This window comes from Phalacrocorax carbo, chromosome 11 (assembly GCF_963921805.1).
Source record: "Phalacrocorax carbo chromosome 11, bPhaCar2.1, whole genome shotgun sequence".
Classification (NCBI taxonomy): Eukaryota; Metazoa; Chordata; class Aves; order Suliformes; family Phalacrocoracidae; genus Phalacrocorax; species Phalacrocorax carbo.
The window spans coordinates 10796385-10823521 of NC_087523.1; the positions used below are offsets into that span (position 1 = coordinate 10796385).

The window sequence follows — 27137 nt, forward strand, 5'->3', positions numbered from 1 at the left end:
ATATTGTGCATCTCCACTCATGCAGACTTTCCTTATCATTCATGACACGTTCCCTTTTTCAAGCCTAACTATTCATGTAGCTGCAGACTGTGGGACTCCGAGGGTGACCCTGAGCACTACCTGATCGATTAGATGTCATCTTCCTTGTGGCAAAGGGCCAAGCTCTGCCTAGCGGATCCCGTGCTTTAAGCTGTAGCTCCACGGGTCCCAGATGCCATCTGCAAGCCAGGAGAGGTGCTTTGCAACAGAGTCAGGACAAGACAGAGCCCTGCAGTTTGTGCATTATTTCCTGCCCCGGGGGGTGCTACAGGGACTGAAACCACTCCTGGCAGACCTGGCTGCTAACCAACTTCCTTCCATTGATTAGATGAAACAAATAAACTCATGCAACTGTTGTAATAAGGTATCTGAAGGCAAACAAGGCTGCTAAGCAATTAGTGTCCAAACCATGCTTTATTAGTCCCTTGGGTACATCTTATTACCGAACAAAGCAGAAGATGTCTCTGTCTGGTTATTATATTGGCAGTGTGCAGTTCTGATCTGATTTGGGCTGGTGCAAGGCAGGAGGAGTAGGGCTCTTAGATGATCATTTCCAGGCCATGTCTGGGGAGAGAACATCTCTTGCTCTCACTGCAGCGGTGACAGGTCTGGGTCGTGCAGGCAGTTTGTGCTGGCAGGGGAGGGCAGGAGAAGGGCGCTCAGTCTGTAAGCAGTGCAACATAGAGAGCAGCAGTTTTTATTCTGGATTAGCTGTAAAAGATAAGGCACAGATAAAAGGCAGTTTTGTGTAGACTCTTAGACACACAATGTGGATCTTAAAGGCTTTGTTACACAGTAAAATTTACAATGTAGGTGCTGCAAAACACATGTTTGTTTGGGCGGTAATTACGAGAAATGAATGGTCTGCTTCTAATAGATAATATAAGATATTTCTTAGCTAAAAACATTCAAAGCTGATCAAATGTTACCATTAAATTCTAAATCCAAAAATACACAGAATCCGAATGGGGACCAAAATCAGGCTCAGTAACTGTTGGCAAATCCCAGCAAATTACACTTCTGTGTTGAAAGGAAAACACAGGCATGCATCGGTTGGTTTTGGCAGAGCCGAAACAAATTCGCTTTCTCAAATCTGCTGATATGTTTATCGGGGTAAAGTGAATGAATGCATTGCACTTGCCAATACAGCACACAGTGGCAGCAGAAGATAGAAAATTATCTGAAAAGAGATGACAAACTATTTTGCTGCATACACAGGGCTGTTACTTGACAATGAATTGCGCTTCTGAGGAAGACGAGACCCAGCAGCAAAGCTGGCTGCTGACTGTGGCTCTGGGAAAAGCGGTAGGGGACATTTTGGGGAGAGGCTGGTCACCCAAGCCCTGCAGCACCCGACGCACCCGATAGCCCTGGACCTCTGAAGAAGAAGGGAGGGTCTTTGGCCTTAATGGGTATTTCTTTTTCAAAAGCCTGAAAAATCTTTTCATCACATTTGCTTTAATTCTTATGTAGAGTTTGGGCTTGGGTGGAACAAAGAACATTCAAGAAAAGGGACAGGAACTTATGACGAACAATATCCTTTGCTTTCAGTTTTCAGCCTTTCTGTTAGCTGGAAAATAACAGATTTTTCTTGGCAAATATCAAGAGACTTTTTGTGACTGAGTCTGCTCTAATGGACATGAACTGTGTTGTGCTTCTTAGGCCTGGTGCACTTTCAGATGATTTCACCACTTTACAATTCAGCCTTTATGATAACATTTAGCACATACTTGTTGAACCATTCAGTGCAAAGGTGGCATCAAGTCCAGTGAAGGGTAGCATTGTGCACAATTGATCTCTAGATGGTCTCTGTCTTACAAAAAAAAGCAAGCGAACAACACAAAGGGCTGAGATGTTGTAACTTTTTAAGGTAGGCAGTAGAAATTTATTGACTGTGCTAATGTGATTTAGCAAATTGAGCAAAATAACATGTGGAACTATCTTTTAGTTCTCTGGCACTGTGTGGGTTTTACTTTGTCAATCGTTTTAAAAAGCAGCCAGCCATTTCTGGGAACGGGAATGCTGATTAAAAAAAAAAAAAAGGTGGGGGGAAAGAAAAACCTTACCGAAAACTTCTATAGCTTAGTGAACATGATCAATCCAACTCAGCAAGACTAAACCAAAGAGAATTCATTGACCAGCTGATATTTAGAAAAGTTTTTGTTTAAATATGGCTAAAATGCCACAAAAATTGGATCTACTCCTGAAACCTTGACACAAGCAAAGTTCTTATTGTATGTACCTCTGGGCTTATGGTCACACCTATTTTAACATCTTTAAAAAATGCTAGTAGAAAAGCAGAGAGTCATCAGGGCTTTTGCAGGGCTTAGAGGAATGCAGAGCAAAAAACAGTTTAAAATTAAAGTGCCTGGCCCAAAATATGTTCTTCACACCCCTTTTTACCTGCTCCTCTGCATAGTTGCATAGTCCTTCGCAGATCTGCTGCTAGCCGGGTGATGGACAGGACTCCCCTTGGATGTCTCTTAATCTGCCTTTAGACAAAGGAGTTGAATGTGCTGCTCATCCACCAGCATAAACAACCCTGAGGAGCACCAGGCACAGGGACAGGTGGCTGTGGTGCTGTAAATGTGATGTGTCACCCAGATGTGCAGAAGTGGGGGATGGCAGATGAGCTACAATCCTTGGCCCTGCAGCCTACCCTCAGTGGTGTCCCCTATCCTTCCCCTGCTCTAGGGGAGACCCTCACTGCAGTGTGGCAATGCAGCAGCTTGGCCAAGGGCCAGCCAGTACTCAGCAGCACATGTTCAGGTCTGAATTGTGGAAAATGCAAGGTTTAACTAGCTGTGGGCAGAATCTTTTATCATTTTTACACTACCCAAGATGTTCATCCAAGTTTGGGCAGGATGAAATTAATTGCTACTGCAAAATGATGCAGCACCTCCAAGCAGGGCCTCTTTCAGCCCATCTGACCCTGGCATACAAATCATGTTAACTCCTATAATTTGCTGAATATTCTTTGAAAAGCTTTTAAAGATTTTCCTTCACCACATGCAGAGTTACAGCTTACAGTTCCCAGCAGCTGTCAGGAAGGAGAGGACAGACAGGTACAGACAATAGCAGCTCTTGGAAGGGAGACCTGTTATAATGGCACCTGCAGAGACTGATACGATGTGGAAAGGAGCCCATAAATTGTTGCGTGGTTCTAGGACTTGATTTAATGTATACAAAAGAACCTGGAAAAAAGGCTGAATATCCCCTATCTTGTCAGGACACTGGTATGTAATAAATAACCCCTGTAAATATGTTTACCTCCTGTATTCACAGCAGTGACAGCTTCTTGATGAAACACAGCATTTTCATGAAAACATTTCTGGTTCTCCTTAAGAGATAGGGGAAGGTTCACCTGAACAGCTGAAAAAGTAATTTGTCCATCTTTGCCACCAAAATGACCAGTTTTAATATTTGAATGAAATCCAGAATTCCCTCTCCTGGTTCTAACTGTCATCTGTCAGGATTTTATATGTAGATGACAGCTGCTTTAGCTGCTGCTAGAGACCCACGTGACAGCATTCAAGGAAAAATACTATTTTGTTGGCAGTTTATTGCAAGTTATCAAGTGGTGTAGGTCTGGGATGCAGTAACCTCCCACAGCCCTTCCATCACCCAGCCGACTGTCTCTGATGGAAACATCTTTGGGAATCATGAATGACTATGAGCTGGCTTCTAGCAGCTCCGGGCTCTTTCTCAGCTCTACTTCCCTCCAGCTTTCTGTGGTGGTTGGAGGTTGCCAACGTGCGTGGCTGAGCAGAGCAGGATGCCAGCAGCTGAGATAACAGAGGATCTGCCCCTGGTCCTGAGGTAGACAAAGTCCTCAGTAGCCCAGATGAGCAGGAAATTACCCAGCTATAAATCAGCACTCAGGTAAATATACCAAAGATTTCTGGTTAGATGGAGAGAGTGCTGGACTTGAGACTTCTGCAAGGGTTTTCTGCACATGGATCGGGGATGGAGCTGGGCTCTGGCAGCTCCAGTACAGTAAAGGCCTCCGTGGCAGCAGTCAGGCTGCTGGACCATGGGCCTGACAAGTCCAGGGTGGGCAGCAGCCACAGGTGCTTTTATATTATGAGCTTGATTCTGCCTTTGCCAGGAAACAGCAAGCACTGTGCCGGAGCAGGGACTGCACTCTGCCCAGACGGAGGAGTTGCTGCAAAGCAGCTAAAGAGGTCATGGTCTTCACAGCATACATGGGGACAGATCGAGAGCAAAGGAGAAGGTGGGAAGCTAGTTTAAAGGAGACGAAGTGTGGCCAGCAGCTGCCTGCGCTATGGTCTGTGTGCGTGCCATGGTCTGTGCAGAGCTCATTTCTAACACAAGCTGTGGCAGGATGGCTCAGAGAGAGGAAAAACTCTGCTCTAGCCCTGCCTAGGCTCTGCATGACTGCCTGGAGAAATCCTACCTACCCCATCAGTATACCAGTTCGCCCTCAATTCATGACTTTTTGAATATTTTGTGGCTGGCCATAGTAAGAGAGCACCTCAGCAGAGAACCAGCCTGTAATTTGAAATGGATACAAAAATGCACTTCTCTAAATACATATGATCTGTATCACCTAGCCTATTTTCAAGCAAAGACAACCACACGTAGAAAGATGTGATCAGGGACCTAATTAGAAGATAAAACCTTGCATTAAAGCTAGGTGCAGTATGGAAATTGCTATTTCCATTGAAACTGCATTTTCACATTCTGTTTGTGGCTATATGCTGTTATCGCCCTGCTTTAAAAGTGCTGCAGTTATTGTCTGTTTTCATGAACACTGCTGAAGCTGATATAAACACATCACCAGAACATCTTGTATGCAGTACACAAAAGTCCCTTTTCCTTCCAGAAGTGCTGTGGTGTTCATTTGCGTCATAGATTTGTGACCAGGCACATTTAATAGCATGAATCAAAGTGCTTCTAAATGCAACATTTGATCCATTGCACCCAACGAGGCTCTGCATGTCCGTCAGTAAATCCAGGTCAACTCCAGAATCAGACCAGCATAGCCATACCTGGGGCTGTTGGTGTGTTTTTGGATTGCTGTAGAAACATAACAAGCCAAAACGCTCCTTTTTTCCCCACTCGGGTTGCTTAGCAGGGATTGCAGCCACAAGCTGCAGCAAGCAGGGCGCTGGTCATCCAAATCCCTGGGCAGTGCTAGGGACCCCCTGCCCAAGGAGACCCTGGAAAAAAGGGTATCTTTGGCACTTGCTAACGCTTAGATGCACCCGCCAGCATTTCATGGCTGTGGTGGGGTGCAAAATGCCTCCGTCTCACCAGCTTCCTTCCTGCTGCCAGTGTTTCCTAGCCTTGGAGAAGATGATCAGGGAGCACAGATAGGCAACAGAGGGGAGCTTTGTGCAAGCAGCTGGAGGGTCCCTCCTTGAGCAAAAGAGATCTCTGCAGTTTCCACAGGGCTTTTTATTCTTTTTGCTTCCTCTTGCAGTCTCTCCATCTCCCCCGACCCTTCTCAGCTGTTTGATGCTGAGGTACTTCCCTGATGGTCCTTTCCCTTTTCATCACAATCAAACAGGGGAACAAACGTATGGTTTTTCCTCTTGTGTAGAGCTGGTGAACTCTTAAAAGGCTGTTGTTTTTTTTTCTCCAGGAACCAAGATTCCTGAGGAATCTGCCTCCTCTGCACCATTCTCATGCTGAGGTGGAGTTAGTAAAATTTTTTGCAGATGATAGCAGTTTCTCAGAAAAAGGAGCGAGTTCTGGACAATTTATAGGCTTATGCAAAAAAAAAGTAAATCAGTCTTGTTCTAGTCTCTAGCAGTTGGGACTGTGCTCTCTCTTCATTGCATACAAGCAACTTCCATCACCACTAATATGCAAATAAAGATATTTGACCTCAGTCTTTCGTACAGGGAGAAAACCTTCAGCCATGCCACATACCCTACAGCCAAGGCTTGTTGCACATCAGACTATATTTTCTTCCCCAGCCTGAGTCTATGTGGGCAAAGAAACCCACAGGCTCCTGCATACCCACAGTTATTAGAGAAGACCCAGACCTCTAAGGATGTTTCGGCCCAGTCCTTCCTCAGGTGAGGTTTTTCACAAATTATTTTCCATATTGCAGAAGTGTTGTAACTACAAAACTATAGTGATGGAAACTGGGACTCAACCGGCGAGAGCTGTTTAGTCAGTTGTTAATATATAGCAGGCAGCTTGCAGACACTGAAAGTGCAGCTAGATTCCTGTCTTCACCCAAGCATTTTCTGCATACCAAAATTAACTGTGGTCATCAAAGAAACCTTGGATTGGTTGACAGTGAAATCCTTTAAGCAAATGCACAGATGAATCATTGTGCTGGGTCTAGGGCAGGGGGAAAATCTGAATTTAGGATTTGTGCTCTCTGCAGGCCCAGGGGAAGGGTGAAACCCAGGAGCTCCTGCAGATACCTCCTTAGCAAGGCTTACTTAGTGTGGTGCAAAAGTGGCTGGTATTAAATATTGCTCTCTCAACTGGTAGTATTATGTGGTTGTGCTCCCCAGCAGAGCCGTGCTCCGTGGTATGACACAGAAGAGATGTGAGGCTCACGTATGGCAGCGGGAGCGCCGCTCCGTGAGTTAAGCTCTCGGTGCTCTGCCAGAGCATCCATGGGGTGGGTTTTTTGCATGAAGCTACGAAAAATTCAGAAACTGAAGGACTGTCCACCTACAGCTATAGCCTTCCTCATATCTCATACTTAAGACAACTTACTCAGCTACCGTGTGTTTGAGAACAGGATGTTAGGATTGGGAATTTTCCATTTGTGGGCTTTGAGAGGGGCTTTTAATAGGGCTGGGACAACTGTGCTGAAAGAGACAACTGAAAGTGCTCAGCAAAATGCAGGCCGGGAAGGGACTTCTGCCTATGTATACTCCTGAGGGGACACAGGACAGTGGGGAGGGGAAAGCCATTTCAGCAGGGGATAAGGCTGACTCAGGAACAGGCTGAGATGGCCACGGACTCATTTTGGCTGGAAGCTAGGAAGGGTCTTCAGAGTAGGCGGTGTTGGATGCCCCGCAGCAGAAGCGGAGGGAGAGCCTGCCTGCCTCAGGTCCTGTGGGTGCCTGTGGGTTGCCAGACTCCTTGGCTCTGGCAGCCCCTTATTTCTCCAATGACAGTCACTGGGAGGACAAAATATGTGCAGAGCTTCACCTGTTCCTGGCATTGCTAATAACATAGTAGGCTCCATGAGGTTTATGAATGCTCCTGACAAGAATGACAAGAAGCTCTGCTCCTGGAGCAGCTGGGGGAGACATTACCAGCTGCAAATAAACTCACAGGCAACATAAAGCAGCCTCCCTTCCTCTTCGGTGCTTGGTTTCACTTCCCACCCCAGCCAGGGTCCTGCCAGTATCCACACTCCATCTTCACCCCATGGTACACCTCCTCAATCCACGGCCAGGGACAGGGACATCCTCAGCCTCCAGGGGCTGGAGAGTGACAGTGCCATTGCCATCTGAGGGCACAGGGTGGGAAGCCTCACCCTGTCATCTTCCTTCTGGAGCCCTGCAAGAGGAGGGTTAATAGGTGCAGCCTGGTGCGATTTAGAGATGAACATCCTCTTCTCCAGCCTTCACCTACGGAAAGAGCAAATCTCATGTTTCTCAGACATATGTGCTTTTGCAACAAGCTGTAGCTATTACCACAGTGCAACAAAGTGCTGCCACAACGGCTGATGCGGGCACAAAGGTCTCCAAATGGTGGCGGTGGCACAGAGATTCCCACTCACAATGAGACATGTCTGTGGATTAATTCTGGCCCATCAGTGTGCTCTGAGCGTTTCAGTCATGAGTCAAGCTCCAAACGTCATGAGGTTGACTTAGAAACATGACATTCCAGAAAAAATAATTAAGAGGTTCCTTGTGTTTTTGGCATCTGGGGAGCTTTGAAGTTAATCTCAAGTCACGGTCTTCCCCGCACAGCCACAGCATTGCAAATTGACTTTTTAATACAGGGAAGCTGAGATTTTCACCTCCTGACCTGCCTCCAGGAACTGGGGTTTTAACTGCAGCATTAAACATCACAGGACTTTCAGTGAAATCATGAGGGCTGGCAGCAGTCCTGACATAGCTAGGAAGGATCTGCTTTAGGACATGGCTTAATACTAAATCCTATACTTCTGATCTTGAGTGGATAAAGCCCAAATCTGATTTTTCTGTTCCTCTTGCCTCCACATTTTATCACTTTATGTTGCCTATAAAAGTGGTCAGAGTTGATGCAGATGAAGAGTAAGACTTCAGCAAATTAAACTTGCAATTGGGAAAAATAACTCTGTCTTGCAAATGGAAGTTAAAGGCCCATTAGCTGAACTCTGGAAGAAGCTACCCCTTTTCCAGGGTACAAAGCAGAGCCAAGTTTCTGCACCTAGTGCAGAGCATAGGTTCCTGACTAAATTAATGCTGGCTTGGAGCAGGGCTAGCAGTGAAAGCAGGGCATCCTGCCCATTGCAACACCTCAGCTGGAGGGGCTGGGATTGCCCAGTGCTGTCTGGGTGGACGCTGTTAGTTTTCTGGTCCTCTAGAAAGTTGCGGTAAATCGTTCAGGTTTATAGCACTTTCCTACATCCCTTTCTCACCCGGCGCTGTGCTGGGGTAGCATGCTGGTTTGTTCAGAATTGATATGAGATGTCTGGAAATAAGTTAGTTGATAAAATACCATTTGACCTTCCACAGGCTGTTTTGCCCCTCCAGGTTGTTTTGCTCTCTGGGGTCCAGTTTGGGGCACCCCTCACATTTCAGTCTAGGGGTTTGTGTGTCTTTTCCCGGTTTGTTGTGACTCTCTTTTCTACTGGGTTGCTGCCTGGCAAATGCTCTTCTTGTAGCTCAGTTTATGCCAGCCCCTGAGGGCACTGCAGTGCTCAAGATGCTCTTTGGATCTCACGTTTCTCTTTAAATATTTTGCCTGTGGTTTCTGGCTGTCTGAATCCCTCCAAGAACCCCTAAAAAATAACAAGCCCTGCTGCTGACTGCAGGCTCCACCTCCACCAATGCTTCCCCCTGCACCTTCCAGTCCGGGCAGCAAGTTCATGTCCTGCCTGACTCCGTTTTGCAGCCAGTCTGACAAATGCCAGCACAAGGACCCCCATGCAATGTGGGAGAGACTGCCAGACCCCGAGTGCGATGCCTTGACTGCTGCTTTGTTACCAGGATGGATTTGACCAACAGGTCTGCTCCAAACCACACATTTTTATTCTTGAGACCCCTACTGCCATGCTGCTCCTGGGGCACCACTTTGGGACCCTGCCCTGTGCTAGCTTGGCAATATATGTGCCCCAAAATACTGGGGAGTAAACTGATGCGCATTTCCTCCTGGTCATACGACACTAAAATTGGCAAGAACTGACACACGGGAAAATTCACAGGGAAAACTGGCCTTTTACCCCCTATCTGTTAAGCTCATTAAAGGTAGCTTTTAGCAGCAAAAAAGCCATGCCATGAACAGCTAAGAAAATACCTAAAGTCAGTGCTAGTGCTTAGATGGGAAAGTCGGACCCTTGGGCATGTCCTCTTGCAGCCAGCCTTTCCAGGCGTCCTCTCTACCACCAATACATGGGCTGTGAGACCAGCTCCTTCAGAAAATGTTTCTTGGGAAGCTGTTTCATTAAACCAATATAAATGTGCCTTTACCATTTCCTACTCCAAGTGGCTATTCTGGGTTAAAAAGCAACAGGAATGTTAAGAATTATTAGGAGAGGAACAGAAAACAAAGCAGAGCCTCCCTATAAATCCATCTCAAATATCACATCTGCTTCAGCCCTGCTGTCTCGGGCAGATACAGTGGAGCTAGAAAAGGTACAAAGGCCACCAAAGGGATGGATCAGCTTCCAGGCAGTGGACCACTAGACACACTGAAGCTCTCCTCCTAGAAAGGAGGTGACAAGGGAGAACACAGCACGGGTCTGTAAGCTGCAAAGGATGTAAAGGAATGAATATTCACTTGTAATACTGGCCTTTGGAGGCATAGCCTAGAGAGCAAGCAAACAGCAAAAAGCAATAGTGGAAGAAAACCCCCACCAAATGCTGTTAAACACAACGATACAAGCGGCTAAAGACAGAAATCACCGGTACTGTGGGTTCAGTGCAGTTTCTGGCTGGGGCCACACGCATGTGCTCGTGTCCCCGCCCGGGATGCGCTACGGGGACTCTCTTCTGGCCCTGTACCGTCGCTCCCACAGTTCTAAACTTCCCAGACAGCATCGGAGGTGCTCTTCTGGAGACGGCTTTGGCTGGCCCGAAACAGAGCGAAGATGTTTTCCAGGTGGCGCAGCCGCCCCTTGGCAGCGGCCGCCGCCGCGAGCAGCCGCCCCGGCGGGCTCGGCCCGCAGCCGGCTGCTGCCGCCTTGCGTGCCGGGGGCGGCCGCACGGCCCGGGCACCGCGCGGCACCGCCCGGAGCGGCCCGGCGGGGCACACGCGTCTCCCAGGCTCGGCTCGGAGAAGCGCGCTGAGCCGCCTCCCGCAGCCCCCTGCCCGAGGAGCGGCCGGGCTCTGCGCCCGGCAGCTGGCGTAATTTTAGAGACGGTTATTCTGTGGTTTCGGTACCGCGGCAGAAAGGGGTGTTTTACGCCTGTTGGAGCGAACTGACTCTGTGCCCTTTCCCAATAGGTTTTTAGCATGATGGTTAGGCTTTTTTGTTCCTTATAAATTCAGTGCCCTTCCGTGCAAAGCCTGTTTCATCTCTTGCCGCGTGCAAAATCACCCAGCCTTGTGGGGGAATCAAGCTAGGAAAAAAATGTAGCTTTTACCATTAAGCCCTCAACTGTAATCTAAGGACTACTTAAAAAACACAAGGTACAGATTGCTCAAAAACATCTATTTGGAGAATAGCATCAGAGCATGCTCCGAACTCCGAGGGGATGCCGCACACTCAGCTGTTCTTTCAGCACTGAACGGCCCCATCCCTTTGCAACCTGGTTTAAGTAGTGATCTGGTTTTCTTAGCGAGACTACCGTCTTCCGGCAATATTCATAGCGGAGGTGCAAAATCAGGGAAATTGCCATTTGTGACAGTGTTCCTTGTTCCTATTCCATGACATCCGGATTATTTGCATGAGGGCGGTGATGTCTTCTCCCGAGTTCATTAACCGGGAAGTCAGCTTGCATTCATTTCACTTTGGACATACTCGGAGCCAGGGCTGCTCTGATAATTTTGCCGATAGCATTAAAGGCAAAAGAGATCATGGCAAAGATGTTACAAAATGCCTACTGAAAACCTCCCGCTGCTTCGGCTGTGCTGTGGAGCCAGTTTTGGGAGCAGCCAACTGCCTGCACGGCCAGGCCAGCGCCCCGCTGCCCACAGGTGGGCAGGAACAGGGACCATGGCCTCCCCCAGCGCGCCACGGCGGCAGCCCATGTGGCCACGTGTACTGTGCCCCGCAGTGCCACACTGAGAGGCTGAACTTGCGCCAAAAGCCTGTTGAAGGAAGGGAAATAACTGGAGGTGACATTTGACAAGTTAGTTCTTTATTCAGTGCATTGGACTCGTACATCACTGCTTCATCAGCTAACAACATTTCACACATTCCTATAAAAACAACGCCGAGTCCAGTCTCTTGTTAAAAACGCTCAGTGTAAAATGTAAAGCAGTCTATCAAATATTTCTTGAATAAGTATAGCTTAGATCCCAGTAACAGGCTGTGTCCAGTGCGCTTGGTGCTGGGTTGCAGCAGCGGGTGGAGAATGGATCAGTGGCTCATGGTTGGTGCAGGGCTTCATTAACAAATGTCTAGACTGAGCTCATTAACATCTCAGCCAATGTTTATTGGACTGCTGTAGAGCCTGGCCTCCCTCCTGCAGCTGCTAGCTCGATTATGCTGCTGCTTTGAGCATGGGTGCATCTGCACCTACAAAATCCCTAATGCAGAACTACTGCAGCACTGGAAAACCTGATTTGGGCTGGGACAGCCTGTCTGTGCCCCGCACTCAGGACAGTCACTGGCGGCACAGCATGGCACGTCTCACCCCGTCCCTGCAACCGGGCTGGCAGCAGCAGTCAACAGCACAGCAAAACAAAGAGAAATGCAAGGCGCTCAGGCCTGACTATCGGGCTAGAGGGAGACGTTTTCAGGTTGGAGGGGTCTTACACTGCAAACCTCCAGGCAGGGATGCCTACACGCACATCAAATTGGGCAGTTAGGTGGGTGCTGGGGAATGCGGGCAGTTGGAGCATCCCTGCTCGTGCTACCGCTGGGGTATGTCCCTCAGCCCCACACATGCTCTGCTCCCCGCTCTGTCTCCCACACAGGCAGGTACAGTGTCCTCAACCCTGTCCCACCCATGTGACAACACAGGGAAAGCTCCACAGGTATGGCTTGGACCTGGTCCGCCCTCTCCTGCAGGAGTCACTCGGGGCAGCACAGAGCGCCCTGGCAGCGGCACAGGGCTGGTGCCAGCCCCACCACTCCCTGGCAGAGCGCTCCCAGCAAATCTCTCTCTGCTCATCCCCCTCCCTGCTCATGTCCCACCTGCCCTGTGCTCTGGCCCCAACTATCACCCTGCCTTATCCCTGCCCTCAATTGCTCATTCATTCTGTGTGTAAGGAAGGAGACGGCACATTGCCAAATTAGCTATCTCAGACAAAATCTATTGAGTTTTATTGAGCTGCCCATTATGGGGCCTGGACTGTTATGGGCAGTCCCTGTGACGAGTGTGCGGTGCTAAGGCATGGTGACCGTCCGTCCGGCGCTCCTGGCTGCTGTAAAGTGCCTCTTATTCCTCAGACCAGAGAACCTCTCATCCAGCGTCAGGCTGGTCTGCAGGGGAAGGGGAGAGCGAGTCAGTCCCGTGTCTCGTGGCAAAGCATGGCCAAACTTGTAGCAGGGTATTGATTAGGGCCCATCAGTCAGGACGGTGCTTCACAGCCAGTTAGTCAATTAAACCACTCAGCACACGGAGACAAGGAGCTCGACAGACTGTGTGGCTGGAAAACCTCCAAGCAGCACCCAGCCCCAAGACACTGGGCGTCCTCGGCAAGAACAGGAGCAAGCAGATGGCATTTGAGCACAAGGCATCAAGTAAAACCAAACCGTCCAGACAAGAAACACCAGCAATGAAGGAGGTGAAGCAGGATTTCTGACCTGCCCTGGGGCTCTTGGACCATACTTCAGCATTGGCACCGAGAAGGTCACCAAAGCAGAGAGAGAGCAAAGCCCAGAAGTGCTGTGTGTCTCTGAGGAGTGGGAGCCCTGACAGTGAAACAGTCCCCCTGGGGCCAGGACCACTCACAAGGAATATCTCCCTGCTCCAAGCAAGCACATGGACAGGCCAAGAAGGACCAACACAGTGGAGAAAATTGGGGTGAGTCTGTAGTTGCTGAACAGTCTTCTCAGGTGCCTTCAGTTTTGTGAGCAACCTAGCCAACACAGCTACGGGACTTTCCTCTCAGGTTATGCTAGATAAACCCAACTGGCAGCACCAAACACCTGAGTGTGATGTTAACAGCTTAGTGGCAGGGCTGCTGCAGGGTACAAGGTGCCGCCTGTGCCGTTGACAATCCTCTACCTGGTTGGCCATCGCACGGAAGTTGAATCTCAGCAGCACCCCCTTGGGCTGGGGCTTGGCTGCCCGCGGTGGGGGCCTCTGGCTTCGCAAGAACGGGCGCTTGGATCCAGGCCTGGGGAAAGCACAGATCTGCAGTCACTCAGGACGCTAAGGCAGCTCGCTTCCTATTGTCTGCAAACCAGCAAGGAGTAAGGGAGACACTGCATGCCCCATACGTCCCCATATGTGCCCATTTCCAGCCTCCGCGCTCCTCTCACATAGTGAGCGTGCGGGGTCCCTTCGGGGCGTGCAGTGTTTCCCCTGTGACACCCCACAGCAAACACAACCAGCCTGCCACCTCCCACACACTGCCGGTGCTTCCATTTCTCCTTACTCTGGATAACAAATGAGCCACACAGTAATTACCGTCTCCTTTCAGATACTCCGTCTCCTTTCAGATACTCCGGGAAGGGAATGAGACATCATTTGCTAACCATTTTGGGTCTGAACCATTCATTGCGCATTTGTTATAGAAGTGGTGAAGCTGCAATAATCCTAAAGAGATTTGCAATGGCTTTTGTAGGGCTCCCATCCTAACAAATCACTGCATTTACTTACATGCCAGTCTGGCCTGCCTGGGGATTAGCCACAGAAACCGTCAGAACTGCCCCAGGGCTGGGTTTCACTTGCCACCTGCCGAGACAGGGAGATGCATCCAGCTTCAATTCAAGCATGAAAGAGCACGTCGTGTTTGCAGCGTGCCTTTGTTCATCAATTACCTTCTCATCCTTGGTGGTTTTCCTTCTCCATTTGCATCCATCTGCTGTGAAATATATTTTTTTAAAAATTACTTAAAGAATTAGCTCTCAGAAACAATGATTCCTTTTCCAGTATTTCATCTGGTGTGTTCAAATAGCCCTTTCCTTGCATGTTGTCAAAAAAATTGCTAATTCTGGGTTGCCTGCTGGCACAGTGATCTGTATGGGGTGGCTTTACTTTCCCCTGCTTGTGCTACTGTATAAGCTGCAAGGTTTACTTTTACCACCTGCCCAGGTTTTCTTTTCCAGCTGCCACAATAATCATAGAATGTTCTGAGTTGGAAGGGACCCACAAGGATCATTAAGCTGTACTAAAAATTGCCTGACCTGCAAATCTTTTCCTAGGAATATATTCCTTGTTAAAGTCATCCATCTCTCCCAGCTACTTTTGGAAGCAAACAAACAGCTGGACAAAGGCTGGTAAAACTGAAGGCTTCTCACCATCAGCAGGTTGCAGAAAAAATGTCTCGATACTGACCCTTCTCTGGAAGTTGGCTTTGGAGAACCGCTGCTGCATCCGCTTCTGCTGGAAGGCTGGTCCTCTGTTTAGCAGAAAAGGCCTGCTGGTAAAGGAGGAGAGAGAAGACATAGATTAATATGATACCAGGACTCTTCTAATGTTTAATGCTGAAATACCTAGCCCAGTGTGGTATTAAAAAGTAGTATGAGAATCAAATGAGGCTGCGTGTTACAAAGTTTAGTCCAACAGGTTTTTGCTGCCAGCAAAGGGTTTCAGAGAAACTAATTTTTCTGTTCAAATGAAACAATAGCTTGTCTTTGTTCTGAATTCTGCTCACGAAAAAAAAAAAAAGATTAAAAATCGTGGAAGGAAATCGTAGTGAAAAATCTGGTCAGAAAGGACCTCTGGAGGTCATTCAGTCACTGCTCTACTCAGAGCAGCAAAAGACGGGATTGCAACGGAGCTTCCTTTTGAGCTCGGTGAACAGAAGGTCCGCAATGAGACAGGCACCAAGACTGCGCCCAGCAGCCTGCCTTCGTCACAGCTCCTGGGGCGCAGCGTCTGCTCCTGCAGCCCCTTACTGGGACAGACTCCCTCTCCCTGCCTATCCCTTATGGCTGGAATCTATATTTCCTGCCGTTATGAAAATAAATGCTACTTCACCCTTCACAAGTTTTCCCCAAAGTGACAGAGGAAAAGTTTAATAAAAATACAAAGGTCATATTTTCTGTGCTTTCTAAAATACAATGACGCATCTAATACCTGAATTATTAACTATCAGCACAAGGTTGTTTGATTTCCAGGTGCTTTTCTAACATACCCAGGGGTATTTTTCTCACGTTGCATGAGCACATGGCTGTAGCTACTCCCAGCAGGCACAGGCTGAGAGCAGAGCCTCTGGAGCTGCACAGGGCAAAACCAAAAAAGCCCAGAGTTACCAAAGATTTTACCTTCTCCCCGGGGCGTGGGTGCTGGCAGCAGCTGCTCTGAATCTCCTGGGGCCTGGGGGTGGCCGTCGCCGTCCCTCTGGCTGCCCGCTGCTGCTGCTTTTGGTGAAAGCATCGTTGGTTTTGTTGCCCTGAAAGAGCAGTGAGACCTCAGCAGTTGCCACCCGCGCCGCAATCTCAGTGCATGACGAGGGAGGCGAGCGTGAGAGATGTCACCCAGCTGTCCTTCCCTCCACCGACTGCCACTGCCTGGAAAGCCAGTGCATTTATTTGGCATTTTCTTTGGCTCTGTCTAGGGGGAAATCCAGCCTGCTCCCAAGAGCAGGCAGTGATTGCTGACGCTGCAGCGGTTCTCTCGCTACTCTTTGACATGTTCAGCACCACTTGCAATTGCTTCCAAGGGGGCTCAGCCCCACGCTGTGTGCTCGGCATTCCCTGTATTCTCATTCCCAACTGTTCTGCCGTTGCAACTTCTGCAGTCTTGCAACAGAACAACCCTGCTCTGCAAGTGCTTTTTTCTTTTCTCCTTTGACTTTCTTGATGGGAAACTGATTCCTTGCTAAATCTATTAAAACCTGGTCTTTTCCATGGTCTTTTATATCTATAGTAGCAATATTTCTACCAGGCAGTCCTGCTGTAGTCTCAACACTTGGATTTAGTACACACTGTTGCCAACAATCACTATGTGTGCCTCGGTTCCTGGGCATGAAACTACAAGTACCACAAAGAATGTTTCATTCCAGTGGTGCAGAAATACCAAAAAAAATTAGTCCATGAAGAGCAAATCTCTAACAAGCCAGGCATTATAGCTTTGCTCAGGTTTTTTTTTTTGGTTATTGACTCTTTCTTGTTTGGACACGTATGTTGCCTGGTCCCAGCCCTGAAGCATGAAGCACATCAGAAGACCGCTCAGCAGTGTAGGTCCTCCTGCAGTCACTTATACAAACTGCCACAGACTCTGTCCCATTTATTTCTGTGGGATGACCACCATCACTGTTACTATCCACTAACTGCGATGTTTCCACATTCTTCCCACTTGGTTTATTTCTGCAAAATGGAAGCTACTGTAGAATTATGCCTCCTAGCAACTGCTTATTACTTTCTGTTAATACCCAGCCACACTCAATATCTGAGTCATTGCAGTCTTTATCTTCAGGAATAACCACACTCCATGCACATGCATGCTCAGTTTAGGGCTCTCTTATTCATACCCCCAGGACACAGCCATTAAATGTGCCACCATGTTCGCCACTTTGCTGTTTTTTAAAAAGCTTGCTGAGCTTACAGGGCCTCCTAATTGAGTGGATTTCCATCTGTGCGGAAAAAACCAACCCCCTCTCACAGAGGACTATATACCTGCTTGATTTCCAGCTTCTACACCATACCAGTCTAATATTAGTGATACTCAGAAGAAAGCTGTAAGAATTACTTTACTGGTGGACATGTACCTTCCTTCCCATCTCTTTAGTCTTAAATATAACTCAAAAACCAAACGAAAATATTTCAATCTTTTTTTTAAGTGTTTTTGAGCAGAGACAAGACTTAAACATTTAAACTTGAAAAAGGGAAAGCCATGAATGAAAAAGAATGCATTTTACACTGAAGCACGTGGGCATCTGACCCATGGCTGTACTGGGAATCACTGTCTCAGGGGGAACACCCACTTGCTAGTGAAAAGTATGTCTCTGAACCAAAGCCACCTGAAGTCAACAAAAATCTGTCCTTTGACTTCAATGGACCTTGGAAAATGCTCTGGGTGGAGGACAAATAGTGGTGAATCTTAACATACCTCCTCTAAATTATAATAGTAAGATGCAATGACATGGAATTTGGTTTTATGGAAATATTTTTAAATCTTTTAAGAACACATTTTAAAATAATATTTTTTGTAAAACCCACGGAAACAGATTCAGTAAAATTATGCCAAGTCATAAGCTTATAAAATCAACTGGAAAATTGCTATTTTATATGCATGTGTGTCTGTACTCACCTATGCATACAAATGCTGTGAACAGGCATATAAAAGATGGTGCCTGTAAATTTTTTATGTCTATTGTTCTTTGGGGTGATCCAGGATCATAAAATCCAGATTTCCACATGACATTTGGGAACAGCTGTACCTTTCTTACCCCCCTACCTCTTGGGCTGATGCCTGGCGATTTAAAGGGCTCACTCCATTTAATGCGGCAGCTGCTCTTCTCCTGGGACCAGGCACAGTATTCCTGAATTGTCTCCGATTGTATTGTTGTTGTCCAAATCCTCTTCTAAAACGGTTAGGTCCTATGAAAATAAATCTTGTTTTAGCATTCTTCAAAACTCGATCTATGCTTACAGTTTTGTAAATGGATTACAAGGGTAACTTAATATTATATAGCAGTATCTATATAAATAGTGATGCAAGAATCACATTAATTTATTCCAGAAAAGTAAATTAATTTTGCAGATTATTAAATAATTTATCTTTCCAATGTCTCACTAACATTCTTATTATATGTAAGACTGACAAACACATTATATGATTTGAAAGAATATAGAAGAGAAAAGGCTTCCACAATTCTGATTCCTAATAAAGGCAGGAACACTCGCATCAGGAAACCTGTCAATCTGCTGTCAGAGCTCACATTGCTATGAATTATCTGTGAAATGGAAAAGTCCTTTTGATACAGATACACAAGTGACTTGAGCCAGCCCCACAGCAGCCTGGAATCGCTCTGAGTGCCCACATTATAGCACTTGATAAGTGAAGACTGGACCATAATTTATAGATGTGTATATACATATTTTGTATATATATATATTTTGTATATATATATTTTTTTTTAGCTTGATATATCCTTACTGCATATATTGAAGGGGGCACCTTCTGCTGCTGTTTTACATAACTGCACAGTACGTACACACCAACAGCCCATCTTGCATTTAACAATTTCCCCTAAGCCTGTTTATGATTTTGAAGTGTGCTGATGTGTCAAGCGAGAGCAACGCACTCCGTCAGATGGAGGCACAGTGCATTAAAAACTAATTACTCCAAATGATAAACTTCTGTAGTCATAATGAATTAGACATTTTCCGAGTTGCTATACCAGTGAAATGTGCACACATACTCAGAGGGGTGTATAAATCAGGCATAAAGCAGTGCATGGCAGAGGGCAGCAAGCGTGCGGTTAAATGCCTGCACCATACAGCAGAACCTCACTGATACAGACCGCAGAGCCGTTAGACACATGTATTGATCCCGTACCATCGATTTCTACATCACAGCAATTTATAATGACTTGGAGCAATTAGAAATGAAGTGTTCTGAGGCAGTGGTGACATTGCTGTCAGGGGCCATCACCACAGTGATTAATGAAGGCTCCAGCCTCAGGGTGTAACACTGGCCAGCACCAGCATGGGCTGGTTACACTGGAATACAAGTGAAGATGATTTGAGCTGCTCTGGCTCTAAAACAAAAGGGCATGAGGGCATGCCCATGGGAAGCACCTCCCGAAGAGCACGTCAGGGTGCTTCACTCCCTACAGCCCGAGGTACTGGTTGGGAACACTCACAAAGATGCAACACTGTTCACAGGCTCTGTGGGGCCAGTAGTTATTTTCTTTGCAAACAATGCCCTCTCACTGCAGAAGTGCAGGTGTGTACATGTTCCTCTCCTGACAAACACTTGAATTTTGGCAACCTGTGTGTTTTTGACCAGTCGTGGTCCCACTGTGTTTAATGGCCCTTTTTTTCCTCCTGATTCTGTCCCCCGTTTGTTTTTGCCTTTTTTGTTCCCTTCAACAACCACCCTGGGCTTGCCCCTCTCTCTCGCCCGTTTGCCAGACCACTCTCCTGCTGGCCACCAGGCCTTCCAGCACAGCTCTCCTGCACCCCAGAGAGGGCATCTCCTCTGCAGCAAGACAGACAGAGCTCAGCTGCCTTTCCTGGGGATTTCATCAGTGCAAGGGGAGGGACTGATGTAAAAGGCAGCCCTGACTAGAAAGTCATGCCCCTGCCAGTCAGTTCCTATTACAGAGCCTCTGCTCAGCGGTGCACTCAGGCAGGCCTCAGCCAGTGTAAATAACTAACGACAGAGCCATCAGCCTCCAAGGGGTACCCCGTGTACAGCAGCTGGGGGCCGAGGCCTCGGTCTGTCACGTGTATCCTGGAGTGTGACACACGTGAGGCTCCATCGCTGCAAAAAGTCTGGCAGGTATTTATTAATGAAAGAACATTTGAATAAAACCCCACAGCATCAGCAGCTGGGGAAGAGCCCCACTTTGTTTGGGTGGATGCTCAGGGCCTGGTGCTGAGCACACCTGAGGCACCTCTGCCCAGCAAGTCCAGTCTGGGGACAAGCTCCAATGTCTGACAGACTCTTTTTCTGAGGAGATTTGAAATTCAAATTTCTTGTCATTAAAAATCATCTTTCCCCCACAGGGGAGATGGTTTAAGCCATATTCCAGGAGAGATAACAACACTTCGCATGCATGAATTCTCTTGCTGGTTTAATCAGTGTAATACCCTTCTCCATGCTCCGTCATTACCATGCTAGCCTGTTCTGATCGTCATTTTGATAATGGTTATCATGTCTCAGCCCAGAAGGGACTGCATTTCAGCAGGGACCAAAGTGAATTGAGCCCCCGAAGAATTACAGGCTAAATTCCCAGTCGTGCTGAGCTTCCCAAAATTGTTACTGACATCAGCTCCACACAGCATGGTGAGTTCCTGTACTTTGGCAGGGCTGAATTCAGACTCAGTTAAAACCTATGAAGTACTAAGACTAGCAGAAATAGTTCTATAAATGAACAGAAAAGTTCACCTTTCTAAGGAATGGCTAAAAAAAATATTTTTTAAAATTTATTTGACTCTGCATGCAGTAGTCACTTGAGCGTGCAAGAATACCAAAGAGACTGTTTTTGACAGAAATATCAGTTTGCAAAGGGCAATTATCATTATTCTGTTTTGAACTGGAATGGTTCTTGGTAAGTCAGTATGTGGTGTAGACCAAGAACATGCGAGTGGGAGGCAGTTCAGAGACAAGCAAGGTTGTTCCCAGCTATCCCACTGTCCTGATACGCCATTGGCACTCCAAAGGGAGACTGCAAAGACATTGCTGCAAACTGTCACTACACTATTCAATGAAATGATATAGCAGTAATTTTTTTAAAAAGCAGAATTTTGATAAAGATGGCATTTCATGCAGCAGATGACTTTGGTGTTGTAGATAAAAGCTAGAGGAACCAAACATAGATTAGTGTGTGATCGCATGGAATTATAAAAAAACTCATCATAAAAATAGCATGGTTGGCAAAAGTGACAAATTAGCTCCAATAGCTGAGCTATCAAAGACAGTTACTGAAGGGGTAATTTAAGTGTGTTCTGGGAAAAAGAGGATTAGGAAGAGGCATAATTAAAATATGCAAAGCCAAATGGGAATATTAAGTCACTTTGAATTAGTAATTCATGAGAGGGTGGAAGGGGGAGAAATGGATGAATTTATGCTCTGAAAGGGCCCTGATATTCCGTTGTTGCAGACAGAAAAGCTATTCAGAGCCTGAGTACATCTTATACACACACAGGAATTAGATAGGAGAAGCATTTAAGAGCTGTATTTTGTTACACAAATGTGTTTTCTAGCTTGGCAGGCCTCCACCATCCCAAGGTGCTCACCTACCTTGCAAATTCCTCTGCATCCAGGTGCGGAAACGGGGCCGCCCGTACCCATATGCCGAATTCCTGTTCTTGACCTGCTGCCTTCGACTGTCCCCCGCAGCGCTGGCATCTGTTTGCTCTTTCCTGTGGCGTTTTATGATGTCATCTAGGTTCAAATGGCAGAGGGGAAACCCATAAAACCTGCACTTTCTACAATCAGTAATTCCCCCTTTCAATGCTTGCAATTGTCCACAGTAAAAATGGAGCTTGTGGCTCTGTGAGCTATGCTGGCCAGACAATAGAAGATTAAGCTTAGCTCAGAAATTATAGGACCAATTCACTCAGCTCCTGCAGGCTGGAGATTAGAGTGCAGCAAATTATTTTAAAATGTGCTACCATCCGGCACACATCCACAACGCACAGCACAGAAATTTCAGAGACACGTCCCACCAAAGGACCCAATCCTGCAGATTTCCCACAAGCATAAGGGAATATGTTTTGCAGGGGCACCAGGAGCTCGGTGCTGGGCAGAGAACGTTTTTTGAGAAGGTCTGACTTGGGAGGCTGCGGGAGAGGTGGTCAAAGGGGGGAGAATGGGCAGAAGCACCCATGGGTGCACCAACACTGTGATGGCCACTCCAAGGGCTCCCCCTGCCATGCGTGGGACATGGGCACTGCCCTGTGGAGAGGATGTGTCCCTGATGTATAAACAGTACAAATGCTGTTCAGGTGACATGCAAACACAAGTGGGATGAATGTTCCCCTAGCCCCTACATTTGTAAAGGGGAGAACTGACACTTGGTGCAGTGAAGGCTGCGATGCGAGGGCTGCAAAGGGCACAGAATCTCACTTGTACAGGGCAACTATAAAGAAAGGGGACATCATGGTCCTGCAAACACTCATAGAATCATAGAATGCCCTGAGTTGGAAGGGACCCACAAGGATCATTGAGTCCAACTCCTGTCCCTGCACAGGACAGCCCCAAATTCACACCATGTCTCTGAGGACATTGTCCAAGTGCTGCTTGAATATCATCAGGCTTGGCGCCGTGACTGCCTCCCTGGGGAGCCTGTTCCAGCGCTCCACCATCCTCTGGGTGAATAACCTTTGTTGGTCACCAGAGAGGAGAGATCAGCGCTTGCCCCTCCTCCCCGCCTTGTGAGGAAGCTGCAGACCACGACAAGCTCTGCCCTCAGCCTCCTCTTCTCTAGGCTGAGTGGAGAACCAGGTGGTGGTTCTCCATGGTTCTTCCATGGTTCACCAGGCAGTTGTAGGATGGTTTCATTTCAATTCCCATCTCCTGGAGTCAGCTACCTGCATGTCCTTCCTCAGTGCTTTAAAAAAACAAAGCAAGTTTCTAGCCCTCGGTGGTATGAGGTGAAGCTTGAAGCTATAAACCTCTGTGGCTCAAAAACCAGTGAGCAAATGTATGTAACACGCATGATGAATATCAGCAGTACTTTGTATTTTAAGTTCCACAATCTTCCACTCTTTCTTTTCTGACTATCTGGGGTAGATGCTCCTGCTTAATTACTTAATATAGCTAACCAAAAAACATCTGGATAAGGATGTTATCAACCGCAGAGCAAGAACCTCTTAGCTTCTCCCATCGTCTGGTGAAGCAGAGAAGGAGAATATCCCAAATACAGGCTAACTGTGCAGGGGATGCCTGCTCTCTCCTGCAAAACTTGGGTTCTCCCATATAGACCTGTCTGCACCACACCAAGGGAACCAGCTCTCATGCTTCACATTGAACACATCAATTCAATTTCCATGCTTGCCCCACTGCCAGCAGCAGTAAGGTATTTTGGGATCCCTGCACAGCTCTCTGCAGGCAGGAGGGTGGGCAACCAGCCAGCTCCTGTGATGCTGCAGTACAGGTGCTGGGACCAGGCACAGATGCACTCACCTCTGAGTCCCCATCGCTGCCCCACCACAGAAGGGGTATAAAACAGCTTGAGTGCAGCAAAACGGACCCAGGATGTACTGCCAATGTCCCAGGACTCCCCTCACCCAAATTTCTTATTAGGCAGCTCTGAAAATGTACTCTGCTGAGCTCTTCCATGAACTACAAGAATCTTCTCACTTTCTTCACAAGGCATCATCCAGATACAGTTCCCAAGGCACAGCACCTGTCTGAAACAACCAATTCTTTTCCCCATGATTTAGCCATTTTTGGTTTAAAACTCTATTAGTAGCACTGAGAAGACGACACAAGATTTCTCCCAAGGACATTTTGCCACCGTGCTTTACCACTTCGGGCCCAGCCAAACATCCCGGGTGCTTCCCTAGGCACTGCTGCTGTAACCAGCTGCACATCCCCTGAACTGCACAGAAGTGCTGTGTTTTATGACAGAGAGAGCACAAGGAACATAAAGGAAGGTGGTGGTCCACCTGCAATATCCACAGTATACTTGACAGGGTTTTGAAAGCTCATGTCCACCCTGAACAAGTGTTTTTAATTCTTTCAAAACCAGCACTGGAAATTAAGGTATCGGGACGATGCACAAACTACTCTTAGGTACAGAGCTCTGTCAAGAAACAGCTTAAAGCCCCTCAGTTCTCAATGAGTTGGTCTGAAATCAAGGGGATCTTCTTAATTCAAGCTGTTCTGATGAAGAGGAAAGGAAGGCAAATGCAAAGGGAATCTCCGCATTAATTAATATTTTCTAACTATTTCTTCTTTTAACCTCAAATCTTCCAGAAAATATTTAGCAACTAATAAAGCCACATCTGTTAAGCTTCAAGCACAATGTTTTAACTTTACTTTATCAAATTAGCAAGGAGAGAAGCATCCAAAGCAGGCCTTTTCTGAGGCAGTGGCTACTCCAGCTCCTTAATGAATCACTGGAATGGAAGCGTAGAAGTGCCATTAGCTTTCAGTGAGTGATGATCATGAACAGCACATCATACCTCCAGCACTTGTAACTTGTCATTTTCTATCAGAAACCCCTGTGTCCAAATTAATACAAAGCCCAGAGAAAACCAATGACAGCAGATGTAAGAACAGGCTGCGTGACTGCTTTTGTGATTTCCCTATCAAGTCTGCCAGGAAGAGAGCACGCTGGCAGAGGCTGGGCGATGTTCTTGGTATGAATGCGCTAATGTTCTCAGCTAAGTGTGCCTTTGTGACATGTGCTATTTGGGGCACAGGCTGTTTTGAAGCATCCCTGCTTCCTCTGCAGGGAGCTGGACGCAAGTGTCCAAGGGTGGGCTGCCTACAGCGTGAGGAAGAGCTCGCTGGGAACAGAGAGGAGACGAATGTTCCGAGACCCAGTCTGTCGCCTTTCAGAGTCTTTTTCTTTGATTGGGTATGAGTTGTTACCAGGTCTTTTGCGCCCATAAATACGATAGGGTTAACAGAGCAGTGTAATGGAGTACTACATAAGGCTGGAAGGGATCCTGAGAAGTCATTTAACATATGCCTACACCCTCAAGGCAGAATTAGATTTATCAGGGTGGCTTTAGAGTAACTCCAGCAGTTTCCTGTGACTGCTAAGGTAAGGCCCAATGTGTCTGAACACACAAAAACAAGCACCTGACAGTAAAAATGTCAGTTCTTCACTAGGGCTCTTGTTTTCCAGTTCTCTCTCCCACCCTGAGTAAGGTGGTTCTGGACTGAACATGGAGGAGGCCCACAGGAGGTCTGGCCGAGGGAAGCACTGAGGGGCAGCAAAAGCAAAGGGAGTTTCACACTTCAGCAAACAGAAAAAGGGTACGCAAAACCATGGGAAAAAACTGGACAGAAAAATTCAGGGCCCGCTATTGCTGTAAAACCTCATAGCGCCATTAAAATAAGGGTGCATCAGCCACAGGATCAGTTCAAGTTTGCAGTGGAAAATGTTCTGCTATTCCTGACAAGTGGCTCATTGCTGGGAAGAAATGACACAAGGTTTCAGTTGGGAAGCTGACCCAATAAGAAAAGGTGCCGGTGGACTCTCCTTACGCAGCAGAGATGCCAACACGATAATCCACCAAGAACTATCGTCCAAGCATTGGAGCGCAGGCCTTCAGAGTTAATAAAAGGGCAGCTGTTTATGTACAGTTCAGATATCCAGTGCCAGAGTAATGGCGAGCATCACGAGCAAGCTGCTATAAATAGCCTGCACACCCGAGGATATGTCTCGTATCTTTATTTCAACAGAGAGCTCCTTTCTGTAAGCCTCTCCCAACCCGCGGCGCTTGACACTTTCCCCTCCGAAGTTACCGGGTGCTGCCAGCAAAGCACAGAGATGGTTTGAAGCTGCCGTTCCTCCCCCACCCCGCCCCGGCTATTTCTTCGCCTTTTGCTGCCCGGTCCCCTTCCCCGCAACCGGGGCCGGGCGTACCGGGGGGCACCCGCACCGCGGACCACGCCACGCTCCTCGGCCCGGCTCCACCCGCCCCGCCGCGGCACGTACGAGCACAGACCAGCCCCCCGGGCCCCGCCGGGCGCGCGGAGCCCCGGGCCAGGCCCTCCCGCGCGCCCCGGGCCGCCGCGCCCCGCCCCGCCGCCCCCCGCCCGGGCAGGGACCCTGGCCCCGCACGGACCTACCCAGGGACATATCAATCTCCTCGGCTCCCGGCTGCGGCCCCGCCGCGGGGACCGGCCCCGGCCCCGACTGCGGCCCCGCCGCCTCCATGGGCTCCGAGCGCGCACGGCCGCCGCCCCGCGCCGCCCAGTGCGCCTGCCCGGAATGTGCCGGCCCCGCCGGCGGCACTGCCACCGCCCCCGCCACCGGCACGGCCACCGGCACCGGCACGGCCACCCCGCCCCGCCACCGCCACGGCCACCGGCACCACCACCACGACTGCCACTCCGCACCGGCACCAAGTCCAACCCCCCTGCAGTGAGCAGGGACATCTGCAACTAGATCAGGTTGCTCAGAGCCCCATCCAGCCTGGCCTGGAGTGTCTCTAGGGATGGGACATCTACAACCTCTCTGGGCAACCTGGGCCAGTGCTTCACTACCCTCACTGCAAAAAAGTTTTTCCTTATATCCAGTCTAAATCTACCCTCCTTTAGTTTAAAACCATCACCCCTTCTCCTGTCACAACAGGCCTTGCTAAAGAGGTTGCCCCCATCCTTCCTATGGTCCCTCTCTAAGTACTGAAAGGCCACAATCAGGTCTCCCCGCAGCCTTCCCTTCTCCAGGCTGAACAACCCCAACTCTCCCAGCCTGTCCTCGCAGCAGAGCTGCTCCAGCCCTCGGGTCATTTTTGTGGCCTCCTCTGGACCCGCTCCAACAGGTCCATGTCCCTCCTGTGCTGAGGGCTCCAGAGCTGGACGCAGCACCCCAGGTGGGGCCTCACCAGAGCGGAGCAGAGGGGCAGAATCACCTCCCCTGACCTGCTGGCCGTGCTGCTTGTGATGCAGCCCAGGATAGGGTTGGCTTTCTGGGCTGCGAGCGGACATTGCTGGGTTATGTCCAGCTTTTCATCCACTGATACCCCCAAGTCCTTCTCCGCAGGGCTGCTCTCGATCCCTTCATTCCCCAGCCTGTATTGATACTGGGGTTGCCCTGACCCAGGTGCAGGACCTTGCACTTGGCCTTGTTGAACCTTATGAGGTTCTCACAGGCCCACCTCTCCAGCTTGTCCAGGTCTCTCTGGATGAAGAAGATGGAGCTGGTCCCACTGTGAGGACAATGTGACGGAAGGTTTCATGGCTTTCTGCAAAATCATACATACTTGTAGCTTCAGAAAATCTGAAAGCAACAGGTGAGAGATTTCCAGCTGTGCTTCCATTTGATCAAATTTAGTGAAACAGACATTTGAGACAAAACAAGACAAA

General features: G+C 48.2%; 1 protein-coding gene and 1 long non-coding RNA gene across 8 annotated transcripts; both read right to left on the reverse strand.

Annotated features, from left to right (window-relative positions):
* Positions 1 to 434: 434 nt before the first annotated feature.
* Positions 435 to 10300, reverse strand: LOC135315352 (uncharacterized). Of its 2 annotated transcripts, XR_010374807.1 has the most exons (3): positions 10095 to 10300; positions 2443 to 7610; positions 435 to 703 (listed from the first exon to the last, which is right to left on the reverse strand). It is a non-coding gene; the product is annotated as an uncharacterized LOC135315352 (long non-coding RNA). The 2 variants fall into 2 exon arrangements; XR_010374806.1 differs by having other exon boundaries at positions 2443 to 10300.
* A 2291-nt stretch (positions 10301 to 12591) lies between these two features.
* On the reverse strand, positions 12592 to 26053 carry LOC104049195 (UAP56-interacting factor). 6 transcript variants are annotated; one of them, XM_064463013.1, is made up of 9 exons: positions 25899 to 26052; positions 21387 to 21530; positions 17871 to 18013; positions 15737 to 15864; positions 14805 to 14886; positions 14288 to 14331; positions 14127 to 14201; positions 13530 to 13641; positions 12592 to 12781 (listed from the first exon to the last, which is right to left on the reverse strand). In XM_064463013.1, exons 1-9 carry the CDS (start codon positions 25984 to 25986, stop codon positions 12686 to 12688), a joined length of 912 nt encoding a protein of 303 aa, XP_064319083.1. In that variant the 5' UTR covers positions 25987 to 26052; the 3' UTR covers positions 12592 to 12685. The 6 variants fall into 6 exon arrangements, with proteins under 6 accessions (XP_064319083.1, XP_064319082.1, XP_064319081.1 ...); XM_064463012.1 differs by having other exon boundaries at positions 14805 to 14889; XM_064463011.1 differs by having other exon boundaries at positions 12592 to 13641; positions 14288 to 14328; positions 25899 to 26053.
* Between the last annotated feature and the right edge of the window lie 1084 nt (positions 26054 to 27137).